The sequence below is a fragment of the Antechinus flavipes genome, chromosome 5, assembly GCF_016432865.1.
Source record: "Antechinus flavipes isolate AdamAnt ecotype Samford, QLD, Australia chromosome 5, AdamAnt_v2, whole genome shotgun sequence".
Classification (NCBI taxonomy): domain Eukaryota; kingdom Metazoa; phylum Chordata; class Mammalia; order Dasyuromorphia; family Dasyuridae; genus Antechinus; species Antechinus flavipes.
The window spans coordinates 225113661-225132696 of record NC_067402.1 but is presented as its reverse complement, the minus strand read 5'-3'; the positions used below and the strand labels follow the sequence as shown (position 1 = coordinate 225132696).

General features: G+C 39.1%; 1 protein-coding gene across 1 annotated transcript; it reads right to left on the bottom strand.

The window, feature by feature from the left end:
* Positions 1-1437: 1437 nt before the first annotated feature.
* On the bottom strand, positions 1438-10677 carry LOC127564484 (keratin, type II cuticular Hb3). Its single transcript, XM_052001043.1, has 9 exons — positions 10294-10677; positions 5831-6039; positions 5440-5500; positions 5195-5290; positions 3990-4154; positions 3677-3802; positions 3152-3372; positions 2306-2337; positions 1438-1914 (listed from the first exon to the last, which is right to left on the bottom strand). The coding sequence occupies exons 1-9, from the start codon at positions 10675-10677 to the stop codon at positions 1748-1750; spliced, it is 1461 nt and encodes a 486-aa protein (XP_051857003.1). The 3' UTR covers positions 1438-1747.
* Positions 10678-19036: the final 8359 nt, after the last annotated feature.

Here is a 19036-nt window from a genome sequence, read left to right as displayed (position 1 = left end):
CTTTTGTGAGGAACTGGATCCTGAGTTTGGAGCTACTCACAACCTCATGCTGTCCAGGATTAGGGATATGGCAAAGTACCTCAAAATAGCCCTATAGTTGAGAATGGAAGAAAGAGAAAGAGCCAAAGTCATAACTTTTTCCTTCTCAGAAGCCAATGAAGGGATTGCTTTATTATCTCAAAGTGCAAAAGTCCTTCAGTGCTAAGTCATGAAGTAAAATAATAAAGGGGATTCCTACAAATGTTCCCTTAAACTCCCTAGTAATATTGGTTTTTGGTTGATCTGCACTAAGTTCTTCCTTCAGTTTTATCTAGGCCTAGACTTCTTTCTTTCTTTCTTTTTTTTTTCTTTCTTTTCTTTCTTTTTATTTTGAGGCAATTTATTTGAGGCAGTTTGAGACTTGCTCAGGGTCATATAGGGCTAGTGCTCTATCCATTTGCCCCTAAATCAGATTTCTTAAATTCCCTAAGGTCAGGGTTGTCCAGGAAGGATCCTAAATCTAGTTAAGTGCAGAAAGTCCTTTAGAAGACCATTATGACCTTTCCATCAAGGGGTGAAATGTGATGAATAAAAAACAAATCTGGTAAACTATGCCATCGTAGGTTGCCAGTTTTTTCTTAAAATATTTTCTTTTCCTTAAAAGTTTCTCTTTTTTTACATAATAGCTCCAGAGTATTAAAACTCAAGTCATTGTATGTTATAATGTGTTGGTATCTTATGCCCCTTACTCTTTTGCTTCTTGGTATCAGGGGCTGCATTTTACAGAAAATGATTTTATTTTCTTTGCATCTTACACAACCTGTATATAGTAAGCCCTTAATAAATTGTTGTTGAATAAATGAAGAGACTTTTTAAAGAGCTATGTTGCCTTTCAATAGCTGTTTGCCACCCTGAAACCACCCTCTTCTTTCCTTGCCCTCCAACAAAAATTCTCAGGATCATGACTATCTTTTCTCCATTTTTATTTTCTAGATTTGACTTTGTGTAGCTAAATCTAAACCAGGTCAGAGTGACAAGTGGTATCTAGTTAGAGTTTTTTTGGCCTATAAACACCTTACTCCCTAGGAATAAGGAGGAAAATGGAGCCATCTTGTATAGTGACTTATGTCCTTGAGAATTTGTATGTTCCTGAGACTGGGGCAGAAGATCCTTAAAGTTTTAATTTGGTATCTAAGTTGCTCTTATCCCAGAAAGAGTGTAGCAGAAATGACATTCAATATGGAGTCAGAGAACCTGAAGTTGAATCTCAGCTTTGTTCCTTATTACATGTGATGTTGAATAAATCATCGTTTCTGTTCTTCAGTCTCCTCTTCTTTGAGGAAGTCAGACTAGATGATCTTTTATAATCCTAAAATCCATACTAGTTCTCCTACCAGTAACATCCTCTGCATTCCCACTGGACATCACGTGGATGAGAAACCACAAGAAAGCCATACATTTCAGTGCCAAAAATTGGCTTCCCAAGTTTATTGGATAAGCATAAGACAATATGCATTGAGAAGGATCTGGGACAGGTTAGCTATGCCCTGTATTCAAACCCCTTTATTCCCAAGGGGTTCAGAATTCAAGAAGGGGCTGTGAGATCTATTTCCCTATTTCAGATCAAAGGTGGAAAAGGATGGGAGTTTGGTGTAGTTTCAGAACATGAGGTAGGAAAACAGCTGCTTTAGAGGCTGAGATCTGGGAATAGGGGTAGAGTAGGGAATAGGGCGTATCTGGAGCTGATGGAAAGGATGTTTAACTCTCTCTAGCATCTTCCACAGCTGGTGTTGAGGGTTCCACAGGGCACACAGGTTCCAGTGCTCACTACCAGGTTCCCACTACAAGAGGCACCACAGACACTGCCGGTGATGGGTCGAGAGCCGGACTGGCAAATGTCACCACAACTGACACCGCCTCGGGAGCTACTCACACCTGCAGAAGTAAGAGAGTAGAAAGTAGAGGATTCAGGGCAAGATCACAGTTTCTAGCTCTCAAGTCTGAGTCAGACCAGTTATTTCTCAGCTCAGACAATTCTGGGAAGGCTTTCTCTAATTTGATCAGACTTCCCAAAAAGGAAATGGTAGCTGGTTCCTTGCTGCTGCTTTCTTTCAGTGTCTTTTCATTTTTCTATCTGGACAGTTCTCCCTGAAACTAATCCTAGTCTCACCCATGACTTACTTGGTCTCCTATGGCATTTCAGAGCATCTTCCCTTATTGTGGTCTTAATGGAAGCAATTCTTACAGAGTCTCTTTACCCTCCCAGGTAAGAAGTCCTCCCTGCTGTCTAACCTCAATCCTTCCTTTAAAAGTCAAAATTACTTACAAACATTCACAGCACCAACACCTTCACATAGCCTGAAAAGAGAAGAATGAAGGAGAGAAGAGATGTCAGGATAGAATCTTATCTCACTAAGTTTCAATTGACAGATTTTCAGAAATGGGGAAATGAATGAATGAAGATAGAGATAGGACTGGGGTACATGGGTACACCTAGTGGAAAGAGCCTTGGACCTGTGGGTTAGGCTGAAGTCTATTTTTTATAATATCTTTTTTACTTTTCCAAATACATACAAAAATAGTTTTCAGTATTCACTTTTGCAAAACCTTGTGTTCCAAATTTTTCTCCCTTTCTTCCCCTCCCTAGATATCAAGAAATCCAATATAGGTTAATTGTGTGCAATTCTTCTAAACAAATTTACATTATGTCATGCTGCACAAGAAAAACCAGATGAAAAGGTTTAAAAAACTGAGCAAATAACAACAAAAACACTATGCTGTGATCCATATTCCATCTCCATAGTTCTCTTTCTGGATGCAGAAGGCTCTTTTCATCTCAAGTCTATTAGAATTGGCTTGAATCACCTCATTATTGGAAAGAGACAAGTCCATCACAGTTAATAATTGCATAACCTTATTGTTGCTGTGTATAATGTTCTCCTCCTTTTACTCATTTCACGTGGCATCACTTCAAGTAAGGCTTTCCAGGCTTTTCTGAAATCAGCCTAGACTCGAGTCTTGACATTGGTTTTTACTATTTGTGGGATCTTGGGCAAATAAATCACTTAACCTTCTTAGATTTCTAAAAATTAGATTTGGAATTAGAATCCTCTCTGGCCAACAGTTGGGAATTCCTTGGAATTTCACTTGGAACTTGTCTAGGGGTGCCTACCTGTATTCCTCGCCCTCCAGCAGCCGTTTGTAGGTAGCGATCTCGATGTCCAGGCCCAGCTTAGAGTTCATGACTTCCTGGTATTCCTTCAGCAGACATGCCATATCCTGCTTGGCCTTCTGTAGGGCACCCTCCAGTTCAGCCAGCTTGCAGCGGGCATCATTGAGGGCAGTCTCTCCCTGTTGTTCAGACTGTGTCACAGCAGCCTCCAGTTTGCAATTCTGGTGGGGATGGTCGTGGTGTCATAGGTTGAATATGAAAAGAAACTTATTAAACTGTCTTGAACTCATGAATTACAGATTTTACAGTGCTAGCAGAGACAACCCAAGTGTTCCCCACCCCCCTGGGGTGACTACTCCAAGAAAGAAGGTTTTTTAGGGTCTGGTGTCCTAGAACATCTGTCCATAGAAAGTCCAGCCCTCTGTTTTGGAGACAGCTTTAAGGACACCTGACTTGAATTCCTCTGGCTTTAATTGAACACATTTCTGGTGGTGAAGGGACAAAAGGGCCATGTTGTGTCCTTACCTGGCACTTAGCATTCTCCACTTCTGCAGTCAGTCTCTGGATCATACGGTTCAGCTCATTGATCTCCTCCTTGGTCCTGCGTAGAGTCTCCCCGTGGCGGATCACTGTGGCTTTCATTTCCTCACACTGTGGGAGGCAGAGAGATTGAGTGTCACTGCATTCATGCCCTTGCCAGAACTAGAGAAGGCATCTGTGCTGCTTCAAATACCCCCAAGGAAGATTACAAGTCGGTGTCCATCCTGACATCTACTCACCATGCAGCGAATTCCTCTCACTGCAGCTTCTAGAGCATGAGAGAGCCAGACCCACTCACCTTGCTGCGGTACCAGGACTCAGCCTCAGCCCGGCTGCGACTGGCGATATCATCATACTGAGCCTTGATCTCAGCAATGACACAATCCATGTTGAGGTCTCGGCTGTTGTCCATCTTCACCACCACGGAGGTGTCTGAGATGTGGGTATGGAGGATTCGGATCTCCTGTAAAGTGGATAAGAAGAAGAGAGGATGAAAAATTCATCTGGACTTCATTCTCATATCCAGACTGCTTTTGTCTGTTGGAAGCACAAGGACCTATGTCTGGCGGTAATGTTCCCTGTGAAACAATGTAACATTCTTGGTAAAATGAAAACTTTCTTCAGGTCAGATAACATTTACTAACAATTATCTCCATTATGGAGCTTGTATAGTTCCAATTATTTCTGGAAATGTTTCCCTGTGAAACAATGTAATATTCTTTATAGAATGAAAACTTTTTTTTCAAGTCAACTAACATTCGCTAGCAAGTATCTTCATTATGGATCTTGTATAATCTCAATTATTTCTAGGCTCTTTTCTAGACTTAGCCTCTGTTTTCATTTAGCCCGGTATTCATGGATCCATCTTGACCTTTTCTCAGCCCCAAAGAATTAGGAAAGGCAACAACTGTCAGATGAATCACATTAATCTTCCCTAAACACAACAGAATTGTTCTGGGGATTTTCCATGGCATGAGGAAATCTTCTTTGCCAACACTGAGAAAGGAAAGTTATCTCTAGCTCAAAGAGAATATTCTGCTGGTCTCAGTGCCCAATGCCACAGGGGAAATGTCCTCGGTTGACCCCAGACTCTTCTTTACTAGATCCAGAGAATGAAACCCTCTTGCCCCTCCCCACTTTCCATTTCCACCTATTATTTCAAACCTGCTTACCTGCCATGGGTGGGATATGAAATGACCATAGTCAGGGGAAAGGAAACTAGAGAGGAAAGAAAGGGAAAGAAAAGAAACTAGAGAGGGAAGGAAAAAAAGAAGTAGAAGATTGCGACTTGGAGAAACAGAGAGAATAAGGATAGAGGAAGTAAGATAGGGAGGGAAAGGGGTAGAGGCTCAGTTATAGGGCTGAGCAGAACATAATAGAGAACACAGTAGGAAGCAGTGGGATGTCTATCACTTAAACATCAAAACATTCTTTTGGGCTGCTAAGCCCTCTACTACAATAATGCTCTAGATCCCCTGACCCTTACTGTCAGGTCTTCCTCACCTCTTCATACAGGGCTCTCAAAAAGTTGATCTCTTCTGTCAATGCCTCAGCATTGGCCTCCAGGTCTGACTTCCGTAGGTAGGCGCAGTCTACCTCCTGTTGAGAGATTGGAGAGGAGATCACTGAGCAAAGTCCATCTACTTTTTAGATCAGAGAGATGGATGTGGGTCACTGATACCTAAAGGCTGGTAGAGGATGGGAGCAGGAAGGATCTAGCTTCCCAACTCTGGTTCTCAGCCACTCACCTTCTTCAGTACCACAAATTCATTCTCGGCTGTAGCCCGAAGAGCAACTTCTTCCTCATACCTGAGATGAGAGAGAAGAGGTCATTGAGCCTGGATGATTCCCAATGCAGCTTTCCTTTGGATAAGCCATAAAACCACAGGGCAGAGAGTGGTTTGTAAGGGAGAGAGAAGCAAGAGATCAAGAAAAAAAGTACATAAGGACTGTAGTCCTGGGAGCTTTTAGTTTGCTCATTTCTCCATTCCCTAGGGAGCTGCTTCTCTGGAAGTGAAATTCTATGATTCCCTCACAGGATCACAATTCTAGTAAAATCTGGAATAAATGTTTAGGATTTACAAGTCGATTTAGAAGAGCATTCTTATAAGATACCAGCAACCTTTCTTAAACACTCACTTCTTCTTGTAGCCCTCCAGCACTTCTTGCACGTGGTTGAGCTCAGATGCCAGGCGTCCACTGTCAGCCTCCACACACTCTAGTTCCCGCTTCAGGGTCTCAATGTATCCCTGGAACAGGGGCTCCAGGTTGCTCTCACAGCATTTCCGGTTCTGGTAGAATTGCCACTTGGTCTCTAGAAGCTTGTTCTGCTGCTCTAGGAACCGCACCTGTGATGCCAATGGCAAAAAGTCTGAGATCTGCTTGGGGGATTTGTTCTGTACAATTGCACCTGTGGTAAGGAAAGAGCTATTGATCTGATGTTAGAGGATCTGAGTTCAAATTCTTATTGCCTCTGTAGACCAAGATAACTTGTTTAGCATCTCAGGGCATCAGCTACTTGGGATAAGAAATGAGAAAGCTAGCTGATTGTTTCTTCTGTATATAAAGCTTATGGCATTCTTAGAAGTTATGGAATGTAATAGTAGCTAACATTTATATAGAATTTTAGGTTTACAAAATGCCTTGTATCTCATTTAATAACAACCGATGGAGTAGTTGCTATTAATATTTCTATTGAGGCTGAGGGGAGAAAAGTCAGTAACCCAGAGTCATCCAGCCAGAAAGCTCTGAGGCAAGATTTGAATGCAAGTACAACACTTTATTCATTACACCATCTTATGGTTGTCAAGAAACACTTATTAAGTACCTACTGCATACAAGGGGCAGTATGCTAGATGGTTTTTGGGCATCACATGGTCCTTGCTACCTAGAAACTTGCAACTTAATGAGGGGACAAGATAGGCACACAAATTAATATGATACATGGCAAAATGTGATAGGCACAGAGATTCAGATAAAGGATTCAAAGGAATTAAGGAGAGAAAGATTTTCAATTGGGAACACATGAAAAGAATTCTTAGAGAAAGTGGTAGCTGACTGAGACTTGAAAAAAGAGAAAGATTTCAACATACATTTTTTGTATGTACATCACAGGTATGAAGAATTGGTGCCCAGGATTTCTGGGAGATGGAAGAAGCCAGAATAAGACTGGGGAATCATTCTGAATCCATTCTGGCTGGAGTATAGAATTTTTAAAACAGAATTGTGATGGAGTAAAGATCAAAAGGTGAGATAGATTGATGCATCACTTAGGAATGATGTAATAATAACCCCCAGGCTATCTGGCCAAGGGAATGATGTAGTACAGACCCTAGGTTATCTTAACTCAGGAATGATGTTTTTCTTGCTTTAGGCTATCTTGCTTTAGTTTACTTCATACAGCCAGGAGGCCAAATCTAAAAGATTGTCAACTGTCAGATATCAGTCTGTTGGCCAGTGACAATGGGATGCTTGAGCTAATGAGCATCAATAAAAAGGTACGGAAATTATTGCAGGTGCAGAACAAAATTGAATACCCACCACTTAATCTTGTGATGTTTCAGACCTAAAAACACCGCCCCCCCCCAAGATTCCCCTACTTCAAGCTCTGCCCAGGCAACTATGGGTAGGACACCTGCTCATAAAGTAAGAACTTGACCACTCTTCAACTCCAGCTGTAAATTATAAAATGAGCATATCAGTGACAGGAGGCACCTGGTTTTGCTCACCTTTTCCTATAAATTTACCTACTTGCACCTTGCTCTTTGCTAGCTTCCTTTTTTGGAATTTATCCCACTTTCATTGGTGCTATGATTATAATAAACTTTTCTCCTTAACTTGCATCTGAAAATTCTTTTGAGACACCTTGCAACACCAATTTTTTTGCAAACACCATTTTGAGGTTTGGGAGTACCCTTCACCCTATCAAGATAATGCCAAATTATGGCACTTCTCAAATACTGGAATATGGAGTTTGTATTTTACTCTTTAGGTAATGGGAAGTCATGGAAGGTTTTTGAGCAGAAGTAATATGATCAGATCTGTGCTGGATGGTCTATAAAGTATGAGTTACAGACTTTTCCTCCAACAAGACCCTCAATCTCCTAATTACAGGAATTTTCTCTAGCTACTCCCATGCCTCCAATTCTTTCCTTAATCAGCTCTACCTCCCAATTTTCCTGGCTTCCTTCAATCCCCAGATAAAAACCTATTTCCAGGGGCAGATAGGTGGCGCAGTGGGTAACACACCAGCCCTGAAGTCAAGATGACCTGAGTTCAAATGTGACTTTAAACACTTAACACTTCTAGCTGTGTGACCCTGGGCAAGATACTTAATCCCAATTGCCTCAGAGCAAAAAAAAAAAAAAAAAAGTTTATGCCTGATCTCCTTAATGCCAGTGCTCTCCCTCTCAGATCTTCAAGTTATCCTACATTTATTGTACCTCCTACATAGTTGTTTGTAATGTTGTCTTCTGTCATTAGTCTGCAAACTTATTGAGACCAAGGACTTTTTTTTTTTGCATTTTTTGCATTTCTTTTGCATTCCTAGTGCTTAGCAGAGTGCCTAGCACATCGTAGGTGATTAATAAATGCTTATTGACTTGTTATTGAGAGGAAAAGAGGAGAGACTGCTGGAGAGAAACTGTTAGGAGACTATGATAATACTAACCAGGGGCTCTCGGCAAGATTTGATGCAACCACATGAGTAGAAAGGCAAAGAGGAATTTAGGAAATACTGACAAGGAAAGGGGCAGCTTAGAGTAATGGGAAGCATATTATGGGATCAAAAGACCTGACTTTGAAAAGAAGGTCTACAAAGTCTGATTCTAACTGTCTGATCCTGAGCAGACTTCGCCCTGTGCCTTAGTTTACTCATCTGTAAAATGGGCACACCAGGATTTGCTGCACAGATTGCCTCACTGGCGTGTTGTGAAGCAGATGATCTGTCAACTCTAAAGCTCTATTAAATGGGATTTATTATCGAGTCAGATTCAACAAAACACAACAACTATCGGGGTGGGGGTGGGGAGGAGAAGGAGCAACTCTGTTTTTTTTTTTTTTTTCCATCTTTGAGTGTCCAGAATTCAGCTCAGAGTTGACATAATACTGTTCAATTAAACCAACAAGTAAACTTCCTCCCATGCCCATGCCAGAAAGGTGAATAATAAGGCTGAATAATGAACAAAGTGTTCAGTTGTTTCATAATAATGCAATCAGAATCAGTAGCCATTGAATGGGAGTGTTGAAAGGGACATCAAAGATAATTCTGTCCAACCCCTTCATTTGACATAGCTGGAAAGGGAGACTCAGAGAGGTTGGGCGCATGCCTTAGGTCACACAGTACTTCTTGGAAGAATGGCAACCTAGTTCTCTAGACTCCCAGTCCACTACGTTTTATAACCATAGACTATAGAGCCTAAAAGCAGTTCTATAATACCATCTCTTTCCCTTGTTCCAGACAGAATTTCATTTAAATTATTGAATACATAGCAGTCTCAGAGAAGGGGATTCACAACAACCTATAACCTCATTTAATGAATCTCCCTTCTTTCCTTTCGTCTTTTCTAAAATCCTCATGTTGCAGTTTTGGGAATGGCAGTCCTTTCCTCTCTAGCGTAAAATTCAATATGATTCAGGAAAAGGCAGTCAAGGAAGACAAAATAGAGAAGAAAGAATTCTCCACAGTGGCTGAATGAGAACTGAACTGTGTAACAGAGATCTGGGTTTGAATCTCCACTCAGCTACTCAAACAACTGTGTTGGCAAGTCATTCTCAGCTGGATGGTCTGAGTGCTGGTTTGAGCAATCAACAATCTGAAATCAAGTCCCATCTCAGACAATTCCTAGCTGTGTGACCCTGAGAGCAAATCCCTTAATCTCTATCTCAGTTTCCTCAAATGTAAAATCAGGATAATAGAAGTATCCACCAGCCAGGGTTGTAGGGAAAATCAAATGAAATAATATTTCTATAGTACTTTATCAAACTTTTAAGCCTTATATAAATGTTAGCTAGGGTCCCACTTTTCTGGTACTCAATTTCCTCAGCTATAAAATGAAAGGAATTGCTACTCTAGTCCAACCCCTTATTTTAACAGATAAAGAATTTGAGACCCAGAGAGTAAAGTAGCACATTCTCCCAGCTCACTCCGTTCATTCTTTTCTTCTTCAAACTAAATATTTCCGATTCCCAACCACAAATCACAGAACAGAACATACTCTGCAAGTCTTCAGACTTATTAGCATACTAACTCCATTTCTCTCTTTCTTTGTCTCCACTAAGGCATTGAGATTTAGTACTCTGTCCAGTTGGGCCTAAGGCTGTTCTGGTCTTCCATCTATGTTTGTATTTTGGTATCATAGATTGATCAAATGAAGAAATGGGCACAGAAAGGGTGAGTGTTTCATCTGGGAACACAACAGCTTCTAAGTTTCTAAGCAAGGAGTTTAATTCAGGTTTTTCTGACTTGAAGTCCAAGTCCCTATCCACTGTGCCACACCACCTGCTCTTGCAACCAGACTAAAAGATGTCCCAAGAGTAGCAGGGTCTTCCTTTAGTGCCCCATACATAGGGAGCTTGAGAATCCAAGGGACTATGACACTCACCTTGTCGATGAAGGCTGCAAACTTGCTGTTCAGGCACTTAATCTGTTCCTTCTCCTCGTGCTTCACACACTGAGCATTGGGGTCAACCTCCAAGTTGAGGGGGGTCAGGAGGCTCTCGTTGACAGACACAGTGGTGATGCAGGGGGGGCTGGGTCCGCACACTCCACCAGAGCGGTAGCCAAAGCTACGGCCGCAGGAGCCAGCCCTGTAGCCCCCACAGATGCTGCGGCTGCCAAAGCCGGATAGTCCCCTGTAGCAGGACACTCCTCGGTAGGGAGCAGCACTGACGCAGCAGCGGTCACCCATCCTGGGCACGAAGGCTGACATGCAACTAAAGTTTCTGGGGCGGAATCCACAGCCCACTGTACTGATTCCACAAGTCATAGTGAAGGTGGCAGGAGCAGGGGTGCAAGTGAATGAGATTCCAGCAGATGCTTCGGGGATCTGGGTAGTGGCTCTGCCTTTTTATTTGCCAGGGGGAGCTGCATTAAAGGGGGCAGCAAAAAGCTGATGATAGGTGTATTTTATTGGCTTGGCATCATTCCTGTCTTCTTAAGAAGAGACTTAGCTTGCCTCTCTCCTATAGCTGTGTCAACAATCACTGTTCATCGACCCACAGATCCCATTTCATCTTCAAAGCCTTTATAAGCTTCTTCCCTTCCCAGTCACACTTTCCCTTCTCAAGTGCAAAAGGCAAAAGGTTTCCTTGTATTTGGCAGTTGTAGTTGTCTCCCCCACACCCTTCCCCCTTCTTCTCTCCATTACTAGGATCAATATCCCCCTTCATCTAGGAATAAGACCCATAAGGAGGAAAAATGGATATTTTTGCTCTTCTTTTGGGTGGGAAAATGTTTTTTTTTTCAGTCTTTTTTTCTTAATTTTATTTAATAATAACTTTATATTGATAGAATCCATGCCAGGGTAATTTTTTTTACAACATTATCCCTTGCATTCATTTCTGTTCTGATTTTTCCCCTCCCTCCTTCCCTCCACCCCCTCCCCTAGATGGCAAGCAGTCCTATATATGTTAGACATGTTGCAGTATATCCTAGATACAATATATGTTTGCAGAACCGAACAGTTCTCTTGTTGCACAGGGAGAATTGGATTCAGAAGGTAAAAATAACCCGGGAAGAAAAACAAAGATGCAGATAGTTCACATTCGTTTCCCAGTGTTCTTTCTTTGGGTGTAGCTGCTTCTGTCCATCATTTATCAATTGAAACTCAGGTCTCTTTGTCAAAGAAGTCCACTTCCATCAGAATAATCCTCATACAATATCGTTGTCGAAGTGTATAATGATCTCCTAGTTCTGCTCATTTCACTTAGCATCAGTTCATGTAAGTCTCTCCAAACCTCTCTGTATTCATCCTGCTGGTCATTTCTTAAAGAACAATAATATTCCATAACATTCATATACCTCAATTTACCCAGCCATTCTCCAGTTGATGGGCATCTATTCAATTTCCAGTTTCTAGACACTACAAACAGGGCTGCCACAAACATTTTGGCACATACAGGTTGGGTGGAAAAAATGTTAATGGTGATTTAACCTCCTAAGGAGGGACCTAGACTTCTTTGGGGAGAACATTCCTTCTTGATTGGGTCCCATAACTAAAAAATCAAATTTAGGGTCTTCTGCTAAATCCTTGCTCCACTGGCTCACCATAATGAGGGAGTGAACTTGGATTCTTCAGGGCTTTGGTGGAACAGAAGGGTGTCACAGGGCCTTGAGAAACTGATTATTCCTCTTTCCCCTCCCCCAATTGAGGAAAATACAGGATAAGAGGATATAGTGAAATATATAGGGAAATACACAGATAAGAAGATATAATGATGGAAGGAATCTTAGAGATTGCTTTGCATAGTCATTAATTTTTTAATGGCAGCCCAGAGGATTTAAATGACTTGGCTAAAGGCACATATATAGATAAGCAACAGATGTGACCAAATAAAGGTAGAAATTCTCAGAGTTATTTTCCAGGGCCACTTCAGTCAACTGGTCCTCTGAATCCAATTATCTTTATGGCCCAGGGGAGGAGCAAGCTTTGATACTCAGACAATGGAAGCGTGCCTTGAGGTTTTTCTTTTGTCATCAGAGCTTCTCTTTCTTGAGTGGCTGAGCCTATAAATTCCTCCCCAATAAACCTCCCCTGGCTTATGTCTCTTTTGCCTCCTATACATTTTGGGTTATTGCTGATTGCTGGCTTTCCTAGACCAGTCATTGTCAAGTTCCAGTAGTCCTTTGGACTGAAAATACTTCATCATGGATCCTATTTAGGGATTGGCAGGCATTTGGCTTTATCTCTAAATTTTGGCTCTCCCTCATCCCTCTTATGATTAGAGTTTCCCCAGATGAATGGAGGAGTGAGTGGGACTTCTTGGGAAAGAAAAGCCCTTTACAATATTCTGTGAATCCTGAAAGCTTTAGATGTAAACTTAAAGACCAGGTAATAAATCTAAGAGGAATGAAGTCTCCCTACCTTTCTTCCTTGGGATCTCCATGTTGACTTCCCAAGGACTTTGAGTCAGGGTCCTTGAAGACCCAGGAATCATGTTGTGCAGATGTAAAGATTTGGAGAAGCAAAGAGAAGGATGTGTCACATGGAAATGTAGATTCATAATAATGCCTACTGAATAACTAATATGATTTTGTATCTGCCCCCATTTTGAAGAATTATTTTATGGGCAATGGGCATAAAATTTCAGCTTTCTTAAAATCCCAGCTCTTTCTGGGATTGTGTTAAAAACATAAATATGCCCTAAAACCCAGGAGACAAAATCCAAGAAAACAAAAGCTTGCACAAACAAACAAGATGAACTACAGATAACAATCCAAGGGGGTATATCTATGTCATGGACATCATTTGATGTAATAAGATCCTTGCCTAGAATGTAGCTCAAGAAGAATAGTCAAAAGCACAGGATGGATAAGAATAAGATAGATTGGGGTAGAGGTTAAATAACATTTTATTATTTTTTTAAATTTTATTTTATTATATATTTAAAGTTTTTATAATAGCTTTTTATTATGACGGACAAAAGCAACTACACCCAAAGAAAGAACACTGGGAAACGAATGTGAACTATCTGCATTTTTGTTTTTCTTCCCGGGTTATTTATACCTTCTGAATCCAATTTTCCCTATGCAACAAGAGAACTGTTCGGTTCTGCAAACATATATTGTATCTAGGATATACTGCAACATATCCAACATATAAAGGACTGCTTGCCATCTAGGGGAGGGAGTGGAGGGAGGAAGGGAAAAAAAATCGGAACAGAAACGAGTGTCAATATAAAGTAATTATTAAATAAAAATTTAAAAAAATAATAGCTTTTTATTTTCAAAATACATGTAAAGATAATTTTCAGCATTCACCCTTGCAAAATCTTGTCTTCCAAATTTTTCTCTCTCCTGTCCTTTCCCTACTCTAAATAGCAAGTAATCCAATATATGTTAAACACGTACACTTCTTTGAAACATATTTCCACATTTATCATGTTGCACAAGAAAAATCAGATCAAAAAGGGGGAAAAAAAGGAGAAAGAAAAAAGCAAGCAAACATTAACAAAAAATGAGAGAATACTATTTTATGATCCACATTCAGTCCCCATAGTCCTCTCTCTGGATGTTGATGGCTCTCTCCATCACAAGTCTATTGGAATTGACCTGAATCACCTCATTGTTGAAAAAAGTCAAAGCCATCACAGTTGATCATCCCATAATTTTATTGTTGCTGTGTGTAATGTTCTCAGTTCTACTCACTTGATTTAGCATCAATTCATGTAAGTTTCTCCAGGCCTTTCTTTTCTTTTCTTTTTCTTAGAGGCTTAGTATATTTTATTGGCCTACTTATGATCATACAGCTGAAAGATTCTAACATCAGAATTAGACCCCAGCTTTTCCTCATAATTTAATACAATTTTTTCTACTACAATCTTTTTTCCCCCATTTATTTATTTGCTTGTTTGTTTATTTGAATACACATTGCTTTATGAATCATGTTGGGAGAGAAAAATCAGAACAAAAAAGAAAAATTATGGGAGAGGTTAAAAAAAAAACAGAAAAAAGAAGTGAACATAGCATGTGTTAATTTACATTCATCTCCTTAGTTCTTTATTTGGATACAGATGGCATTTTCTGTCCAAAGTCTATTGGGATTGCTTTTAATCATTGAACCACTGAGAAGAACCAAGTCTTTCATTATTGATTATTGCATATTCTTGCTGTTATTGTGTACAATGTATTCCTGGTTAAGCTTTATTCACTTAGCATCAGTTCATGCAAATCTTTCTAGGCCTTTCTAAAATCAGCTTGTTCATCATTTTTAATAGAACAATTATATTCCATTATCTTCATGTATCACAACTTGTTCAGCCATTGCCAAATTGATGGGCATGTTTCTAATTCTTTGCTTCCATGAAAAGAGCTGCTACAAACATTTTTGCACATGTGGGTCCTTTTCCCTTTTTTATGATTTCCTTGTCTCCAGGCCTTTCTGAAATCATCCTTCTGATAATTTCTTATAGAACAATAATGTTTTATTACATTCATATACCATAACTTATTCAGTAATTCCCCAACTGATGGGCATTCACTCAGTTTCCAGTTCCTTGCCACTACAAAAAGGGATGCTCCTAACATTTTTGCACATGTGGGTCCTTTTCCCTTTTTTATGATCTTTTTGGGATCCATTTGTAAAGACATTGCTAAAAAGAGTTTTAAAGCTATATTGAGATATGGGGGGATATAGTGCATATATGAAGTCTCCCACTTCATCCAGGGGCATCTCCAATCATCTTGATCTATATATCTTGCTACTAAACTCAGATGACTCTGGAGGAGAAAGTGAGGCTGGTGACTTTGTACAGCCCCCTCTTCCCACCTAAATCCAATTCACTTTCATGTCATGGCATCACCAATCTGATGTCACCGTCCTCTTCAAGAACAAAGAACAAAAAACAACAGCATGTACTACATGCAAGTGTATTCACATACAGACATGAAATATGTGTTTATGTCTTATAACACACACACACACAGACACACACACACACACACAGACACACACACACACACACACACACACACACACACACCTGTATTAGTTCCCTGATAGGGACTGATGGATTCAGAAATACTAACATATCTAGATTCAAAGATAACTTGATGTCAATTTGAAAGAAGATTTCTAGTGGAGTTATCCAAAAAGCTGTGCTTGTTTCTCTACTTTATAACTTTTGTGCAACACCTTTTCTGGGAGTATTCCTACAACTCTCACAATGGAGCTTTGTATTCCCTAGGAGGGTAACTACTCTTAGTATTGTAGGGGTATTCTTGGTTAAAAGAGTGTTAAAATCTTTTTATATTATATTAATATCTCATTTTAACATAAATGACCAACCACAATTCCAGAGGACTCAAGATAAATTATGTTACATGATAGAGAGGTAATAATCTCAGGGTATGAGTGAGACCCCTTTATGAGCAAGCAATTTGTTTTGCTTTTCTACACAAGTTTAGAATGAAGTTTTTGTTTTTCTTGCTTTCTCTATTTTTGGAGGAGGTGAGAAGAGTGGCAGAGAGAGAATTTGAATCTGAAAACAAAATAAAATTTAATTAACTATTTCATCCTTTATGATTACATTCTGTAACTACAACAACTGAGCCAGAGACAGAGAAATAACAGGAGAAAATTAAATTTTCCCCTTTATATATGAGTTAAAGCATAGGTAATATACAATTTTCAGATGCAAACTAAAAGAGGGCCAACACAAAGTCATGATTCAAAAAGCTCTGCCGGGGTCCTCAAACTTTTTAAATAGGCGGCCAGTTCACTGTCCCTCAGACTGTTGGAGGGCTGGACTAAAGTAAAAACAAAAACTTTGTTTTTTGGGCTTTTAAATAAAGAAACTTCATAGCCCTAGGTGAGGGGAATAAACATCCTCAGCTGCTGCATCTGGCACACGGGCCGTAGTTTGAGGACTGTTGGGTCAAATTTCATAAGGAATTTAATAGGGATAAATATAAAGGTAAATATTCAACTTCATAAGAACAAGATGAGGAAGACATAATAATAGAGTAGTTCATCTGCAAAAGTACTGGGGTTTTAGTAGATTGCAAGCTAAATATGAATCAAATAAGAAAATATTTGTAAGGCATTTAACACAATGCTTAGCACATGATATTTATTAAATGAAACTTCCCTTTCCTTCTCTTCTTTCTCTCCCCTCCCTTCCCTTCCTCTCCCTCCTCTCCTCATTCCCTTCCCTTCCTTTCCTCTTCTCTTCCCTTCCCTTCCTTCCCCCTTACTCTCTCTTTCACTCCCTTCCCTCCTTTCTCCCTTTCCCTTTCACACAAATCCAGGAAACAGGTGCAGTCAGTACACATAAAAGAGTATACAAATCCAAGGAATTGTATACAGGGACCATAACAGCTCTATTTAACTATGAAGGAGAAGCAAAAGGAATTAGACCTGTTTTCACCTGTCCCTGGAGGGCAGAACTAAAAGTGATGGGTAGAAGATAAAGAGGCAGATTGCTCTTGATAGAATGAAGCACTTAACCATTAGAGTTACCTAAAAGTGGAAGAGATTGCCTTAGGGTGTAGTGATCCTCTCCATCCCTGGAATTCTTTAAATAGATACTTGATGACTATTTAGTTAGTATAGATAGGAATCCACATAGCCTTAGAGGCCCCCTTTGAGATAAAAAAGTAAGATAATAAGAAATGTGGATTTTCTCTCCAATATTTAAGTCTTTCATGTTTTCTTTCTAGGGTCCTAGTGCAAAGCTTCTTAAACTGTGGATCTAGGATTGTAACTGAATGCAGGGGTTGTGAAAAAAGTTTCTGTGTGCTTTACATTCTGCAGTATCAAATATTCTGTTGAGATTTAATTCTTCATGTAAAAATAAACAAGCTCATCTTTCTCATTAGCATGCAAATTTGTTTTCATCTTTATTTTTTTGAAGGAGAAATTTTATTTATTTTAATAAAATAACAAGAAATGCTTTAAATCTGGAGACAAAATATTTCTGGGAATCGTTACCGACCTGTAACTCAATGGTGTATTTTGTTTAGATTATTTGTTAGATTTAGATATTTTTATTAGAATTAGATAATTTGTAATTTCAGAATTGTAAATGTTACCAAAAGTCAATTAATCTAACCCATTCCCAAATCAAAATCACAACAACTTCCCTGATATGTATTTTCTAGTAGAATCCCTCCAGTGAATAGTAATCTATTTTCTCTTAAAGCAGTCAAATCTATTTTTAGACCTTAATATTTGTAAAGTTTTCTTTGCTCAATCAAAGGATCTGTGACATTGCTGTGCCTCCTCCAACTTAAATCACAATCAATTATAACCAGCCTCCCTGTGTAGCTCTTGCTTATATTGTCCTTTAAGTTCATAATGGCACTTTCACCTAACACACTGAAGGCTTCACTTTCTCTGAACTGTGTGGAGATACCACTGGATGCCCTTATCCAGCACATCTTATTCTATCATATATTTTCCTAATGAGAACTTTTGGTCCGATTCTCCTTTAAAGTTCTTCATCTGCTGCATTTTAAAGTCCATTTACAATTATTATCTTCATTGCCCTCTTCTCTGATATCAATTGCTGAGCAATTGTTCAGTCTGTGGAGTTGAAATATAATTATATAATAATATGGTCATCTCATAATCATAGAACAACATTGGAATAAAGTGGGTATCAAAAAGATAGATCTTTGTTTCTGAAACATTTAGTGTCCTTTTAAAAAGTTTATTCATTTTTAATATACATTGTTTTGTGAATTATGTTGGGAGAGAACAATCAGGGCAAATGGGAAAAACCATGGAAGAGATTTAAAAAAAAACAGAAAAAAGAAATGAATTGAGCACATATTGATTTACATTCAGTCTCCATAGAACATCTAGGCTTTTCTATAATCAGCTTGTTCATCATTTTTTATAGAACAATAATATTCTTATTTTCATCTTTAATAAATGATAAAATAATATGTATATCAAAAAATTGTTTAAAAATAATTTTTTATGATTTATCATCAATAAATGTTGGATTTATATATCTACTTTATATATCTATGTATCTGGGTTGTATAAAAATTTCTCAGGAAATCTCACATATATAAATTTTGCAACCCCACACATTCAGTTATGTGACCCCAAATAAAGTCATGAGCCGAAGTTTTAAAAGTTTTTTCTACAGTACTTGGCTAATTTATTCCCCTTCCCATTTTCCCCACCAAAATAACAACAAAATGCAAATCACAATAGTGAGGCAGTACTATTCCGAGGAAACAGCTCTAAACTAAAGTTCTGGAGACTTGCTCTAAGGTCTTCCATTCACTAGCTAGATGTGAGAACTTAGGCAAGTCATTAAAATTATAAATTATTAGATTATAAGCTTTGCAAGGACAAGATTGTCTTTTGCTTTTTTTTGGGGGGGGGGCTATGTTTCAGTTTTCCCAGGCATATAGTAGGCACTTAATAAATGTTTATTAATTGATTGGGAATACAATTTCCTTGAGGAAAAGGACTACTTTTGAATAGCATAGTGCCTAACATATGGTGTGTAATAAATGCTGATTGATTGATGGATTCAGTCATCTTTAGTTGCCTCATCTGTAAAATGAGATGTTTGGAATAGGTGAATTCTGAGGTCTGTTTAATATCTAGAAATCTAAGAATTCCATGAATATCTTCCTTCTCTTCACAGATTCACCTGGGTAAGTAT

Coding starts and splice junctions, on each gene's coding strand:
- LOC127564484 (XM_052001043.1), bottom strand. CDS start 10,677: ATGACTTGTGGAATCAGTACAGTGGGCTGTGGATTCCGCCCCAGAAAC. Junction 5,291..5,439: donor AATTTGTGGTACTGAAGAAG/GTGAGTGGCTGA, acceptor ATCTCTCAACAG/GAGGTAGACTGCGCCTACCT. Junction 4,155..5,194: donor TGAGAGCCCTGTATGAAGAG/GTGAGGAAGACC, acceptor TCCACTTTACAG/GAGATCCGAATCCTCCATAC.